Consider the following 5,386-nt stretch of genomic DNA (forward strand, 5'->3'; position numbering starts at 1 on the left):
CGACTTTTTTAGATTTTTTTCTTGATGCAGGTGTTATTAGTATCCATTTACTTGAGCTCTTCATGGATAGGGCTGCTTGTCTATGGTCAGGGGTTAGTCACTGGTCCCATAACTCATGAGTAGAGTTCACTGATAATGCAGGTAGGAATCCTCCGACTAGCAACTGTTCCCACAACACTGGTTTGTCCTAGTTTGACTAGCAGCTCCTCCCACAACACTGGTTTGAGAAACGACACTTGCTTCCACCTAATGCCAACAGCAGTGCTCGCATCACAGCCCCTATCTAGCACCCAAACGAGGAAATGAGATATCTACGCATTTTTTGCATTTTGAAATACAAAAATATTTTCAAATTATAGAAAAAAAATTTTTAATTTTTTTTTTAATTTATGTTTTAGAGACAGAGAGAGAGCACGCGAGCAGGGGAGGGTCAGAGAGAGAGGGAGACACAAAATCCAAAGATAGGCTCCAGGTTCTGAGCTGTCAGCACAGAGACTTACGTGAGGCTCAAACCCACAAACTGTGAGATCATGACTTGAGCCAAAGTCGGATGCTTAACTGACTGAGCCACCCAGGCTCCCCAAATTATAGAAAATTTAAAACATGAAAAAAATTAATCATTTTGACATTATCCTATACACTTATCACAATCACATATGAATCTATTTGTAATTATTAATTATATTTTCTCAGTTAAAAGTAAGTCATATTTTTCATATTTATATTTAATAGTTGTATAATGTTCCTTCAAATGGACAAACCACAGTCTACCTAAACTGTCCCTATAGTTAGACACTTACATTGTTTCTAAAGTCTTACTATCAGGGCACCTGGGTGGCTCAGTTGGTTAAGCACCTAACTCTTGGTTTCAGCTCAGGTCATGATTTCATGATTTGTGAGTTTGAGACCCACACTAGGCTCCATGTTGATAGTGCAGAGCCTGCTTTGAATTCTTTCTCTCCCTCTCTCTCTGCCTCTCCCCTGCTTGTTCTCTCTCTCTCTCTCAAAATAAATAAAAACATTTTAAGTCTTACTATCATAAATCATGTTTTGATGAATATTTGTGGTGTTTTCTATATTTTGAATTATTACCTTGGCACAGATTCCCAGTTCTGGGATTAATAAAGCAAAAGTATAATATTTTTATTGATTTTTGGAAAAGGTATAACAGTTTAAAAAGCCCCAACAAAGGTATTAATAGTTTACTTTTTCACAGTATCCTTGTCAAAACTGGATGTACTTCTTTGTTTTTGCTAATTAAATAAAAAAGCAGTCCCTTTGCTGATACTGTGCTCTGCAGCCCTTTGTTGTTTTTTTCTCCAGCTATATTTACAGTAAAGCTCTTTGAAAACTAGAACTAGGAAAGCTGCAAATGAGCAGAATCTCAGTAAAAGAATGGATGCCCAAAACAATTACAACCAGCTGGTGAAGAAGGCTGGGAAGATACCAGAATAACTGCAGAAAGAGGAAGATGCAGACTGTGTGGAAACAGAATGAGTTCAGTGTCTGGAGCTCCACAACGGCCAAGTGGCCACAGGGCTGGGGTTTGGGAAGGAAGGCAGAGAACCAACATTGTTGACCTACCGTATGAACTAACACATGCACCAGCAACCATGCTAGATACTCTGGAGACAATACATGATTTCATAGAGGCAATAGTGCCGCACACAACTGTGCTGGGTTAAACAGCATCCCTCCAAAATTTCTTGTCCACTCAGAAGTTCACAATGTGACCTTGTTTGGAAACAGTGTCTTTGCGGATGTAATTAGTTAAGTTCAAGCCATACTGGCTCTTTCCTCTGGGCTGCCAACATGACATCTAGACTGAAGAAGACTGGGAAACTTCGAGGCCACGTAAGCCATGGCCACAGCTGCATCAGCAAGCACCGGAAACATCCAGGAGGCCGAGGTAATGGCAGCATGCATCACCACAGGATCAAGTTTGACAAATATCCAGGTTACTTTGGAAAAACGGGTATAAGGCATTACCACTTAAAAAGGAACCAGAGCTTATGCCCGACTGTCAACCTTGATAAACTGTGGACCTTGGTCAGTGAGCAGTCACAGGTAAAGGCTGCCAAAAACAAGCCTGGAGCTGCTCCTGTCATTGAGGTGGTAAGATCAGGCTACGACAAAGTTTTGGGAAAGGAAAAGCTCTGCAAACAGCCTGTCATCGTGAAGGCCAGACCCTTCAGCAGAAGAGCTAAGAAGATTAAGGTTGTGGGGGAACCCGTGTCCTGGTAGCTTGAAGTCACATGAAGGGAGGTTCATTAAATACTAGCAAGTGCTTAAAAAAAAAATCAGGCCATACTACGTTAGAGTGAACCCCAAAACCAATGACTAACATCCTTATGGAAAGGCCATGTGAAGACACAGAAACAGATCAACACACTTTGGAAAGAACATGCGGCACCGAGTCAGAGACAGCAGTGATATTTTATTCTGGATTTACAGATGAAAACAAAGTTCAGAGAGATTCAGTGTCCTCTAAATGCCTGTAAGTAGCAGAGCCAGGATTCAAACTGAAGCAGCCTGACTCCAACCTGTGCTTCCTTCTACATTTTGCTGCTTCACAGGAACCTTTGGTTCGAAGCCTGGTTGTATCACTAGTTTGCTGTGTGGGCTTGAGAAGTGCACATAATCTCTTTTGGCCTTAGTTCACTGTGTGTAAAACAAAGTTACTAGGGTTGTTAACTTCTTTTTTCATTAAAAACATTTTTTTAAGTTTATTTATTTTGAGATAGAGCATGCATAAACACACAAGAGGAGGAAGGGCAGACAGAGGGGGAGAGGGAATCCTAAGCAGGCTCTGTGCTTTCTGCACAGAGCCAGACACAGAGTTCAATCTCACAAACCATGAGGTCATGACCTGAGCCGAAATCAAGAGTCGGATACTTAACCTACTGAGCCAGCCAGGTGCCCCTGAGGCAGTTGATTTCTGAGGTCCTTCTTCCTCTACAGCATTCTGCAAGGTAGCTGCCCACCTACAACTCTAATCCTATTAGTACCTCCAGTGAGTGAGGCTCAAGGAGCCTGGAGAATCCTTGCCCGTGGCTCCACCAAAGGCATTTCCTATACTCAATCCAGGTCCACAACAGATTTATACGAAAGGACCTACAAGAAAGAAGCCTTGAGATCCTTAATACCATGGAGTTTGAGTCAGAAACCTCCTCATATTAGAGGCCACATTATATCTTATTAAAGAAACAGCTTAAGATAAAAGTCAGCACGCTCAGAGCAGAACACTCCGCAACCAACTCTCTTTTTTCATATCTTTGACTTCAGTGATGGGTTTTGCAAATAGAATGCCATTTCTGTATTAGGCTTCATAGCACATTCCCATGCTCTAGAATTATAAACACTTTATACTAGACTCACTACTTGTCTCCAAACTGTAAGGAACAGCCATTATGAATGGTTTCAAATCCTCTGCACCAAACTATTTAGTATCTCTCTCTCTTTTCAGTGAGAAATAAAAGAATAGCAATAACAGTTTTGAATTACAAAGTGTCTGTTGTATACCAATGAATGAGCCCTACACATCTAGCATCTCATTCAACCCTCAGAACTCTGACACTATAGTTGCTGTTTTTATTCTCATGTTTTCTAGGATGGATCTGAGGACTAAGAAGTCCAAGGCTATTGAGTCATTTAATATACGCTTATTAAACTTCTCTATATACCAGGCACGAGGGCTAAAAAGAACAAGGACATGGACGTTAAGTAACAATTTTGATTAAATATATACCCACCAAAGATAAAATCTGATGGGGCGCCTGGGTGGCTCAGTCGGTTAAGCGACCAACTTTGGCTCAGGTCATGATCTCATGGTTCATGGGTTCAAGCCCCGTGCTGGGCTCTGGGCTGACAGCTCATAGCTTGGAGCCTGTTTCAGATTCTATGTCTCCCTCTCTCTCTGACCCTCTGCTGCTCACGTTCTCTCTCTCTCTCTCTCTCTCTCTCAGAAATAATAATAAAAAAAAGAATAAAAAAAGAAATAAATAAAACATTAAAAAAAGAAATGAAAAAGAAAAGAAAAATCTGGAAAAGTGTGTCACAAAATATTCAGGGCTATAGTATTTGTATAAAGGGTGACTTTTATCTTCTACTTTGTTCTTCGATATTTCTACCATGAATCAATTATATCTATAATCATTAAATCATTGTTTTAAAGACAGAATCTCTGCCTTCAAGGGATTTATAGTGAGAGGAAGCAGACAGTATTAACAGCTTGCTCAGACTAACTGCAGCTCATAAGTGATGAAGCAAACTCTAACCTAGGGCTGTCAGAAATCCAAATTCCAGTTTAACTTTCCTACCCTCTACTACCTCTAGTGACATATTCATTTGCCTGGAGGTCTATTTATATTTACTTTGCTGTTGAAATTAAGTTATAGACTTCATTGGACAATGGCAATAGTGCAGTCAGAAAGATGTGACTCAATGTTGCTGCTGGCCCTCCCTCCTTTGCTTCTCTACCCACAGATCTTTGTACCCAAGGAAGTGCAGAGGTGGTGCCTGTGAGCATTTTATCTGATATCCTGGCCCCCTAAAGAGGTATTTCATGTGCAATTAAGTGCTTCTAAAACACTCATCACACAAATTATATTTTACCTGCCCCATCACTTAAATCTGAAATACACAACATATTCCTTAATGTTAACTATGCCATCCTAAGACTAGTTGGTGAAAGAAAAGTTCAAAAGAGCTCCAAACTCTTTCTCCTTATCTAATTTATTCATCTGCAAAAAAGTTTTCAGTGAGATCCTCTCAAAATCTGTCCTACATACCCACTGAGCCATGGGATTGGAGTTTTGATATATGTCTGCCTATGACTGATTTAATTTCTAGTCCTACAGCAATAGTCACCCGGGGATAATTAGAATTATTTTGATTTTTCTAACTTTATTAATGTTTTTGTCTCCGTTCTTATAATTAGGTTAGGGATCATGGCCAATATGGCTGCATTCCTGACAGTTGTTGTAGTTCTGAGCACAGAGTGAGTAATGGGTAAACACTGACCAACAGATTAAGTTATTATTGCAATTAGGCTTAAGGGATTTTTTTAATCTCAAAGATAGTAAAAGATAATTATTTTCCTCCTATAAACCATACAATGATTAACTCTTAATCTTGCAGTTATGTAGCAACAGATTCTCCCAAATTCCCTGCTTTACTTTTCTGATATGTTTCCCTGCCCTTCCTTTACTTGGAATTCTGAACTGCTTAGTGGAAAAAGCAAGAGTAGCATAAACATGATGCAGAATCCATTTTGGACTATTGTGTTTTCCTGTCCTCACAAAGCTCTTTCTCTATCCCATGCAGCTTCTGTATAAAATATTACTTGTCATTGAAAGTCTGTGTCAATTAGAGTCACTGTCCTCAA

At 39.9% G+C, this 5,386-nt stretch overlaps 1 protein-coding gene across 1 annotated transcript; it reads left to right on the forward strand.

Annotated features, from left to right (window-relative positions):
- The first annotated feature begins 1,812 nt into the window (after positions 1 to 1,812).
- Positions 1,813 to 2,244, forward strand: LOC120239775 (60S ribosomal protein L27a-like). Its single transcript, XM_039244264.1, has one exon. The coding sequence runs from the start codon at positions 1,813 to 1,815 to the stop codon at positions 2,242 to 2,244; it is 432 nt and encodes a 143-aa protein (XP_039100195.1).
- The last annotated feature ends 3,142 nt before the right edge of the window (positions 2,245 to 5,386 follow it).

The sequence above is a fragment of the Hyaena hyaena genome, unplaced genomic scaffold (assembly GCF_003009895.1).
Source record: "Hyaena hyaena isolate Hyena2069 unplaced genomic scaffold, ASM300989v1 scaffold_236, whole genome shotgun sequence".
In the NCBI taxonomy this organism is placed as follows: domain Eukaryota; kingdom Metazoa; phylum Chordata; class Mammalia; order Carnivora; family Hyaenidae; genus Hyaena; species Hyaena hyaena.

Bases quoted from the DNA above. Each gene is read 5' to 3' on its own strand.
- LOC120239775 (XM_039244264.1), top strand. From the start codon at position 1,813: ATGACATCTAGACTGAAGAAGACTGGGAAACTTCGAGGCCACGTAAGC.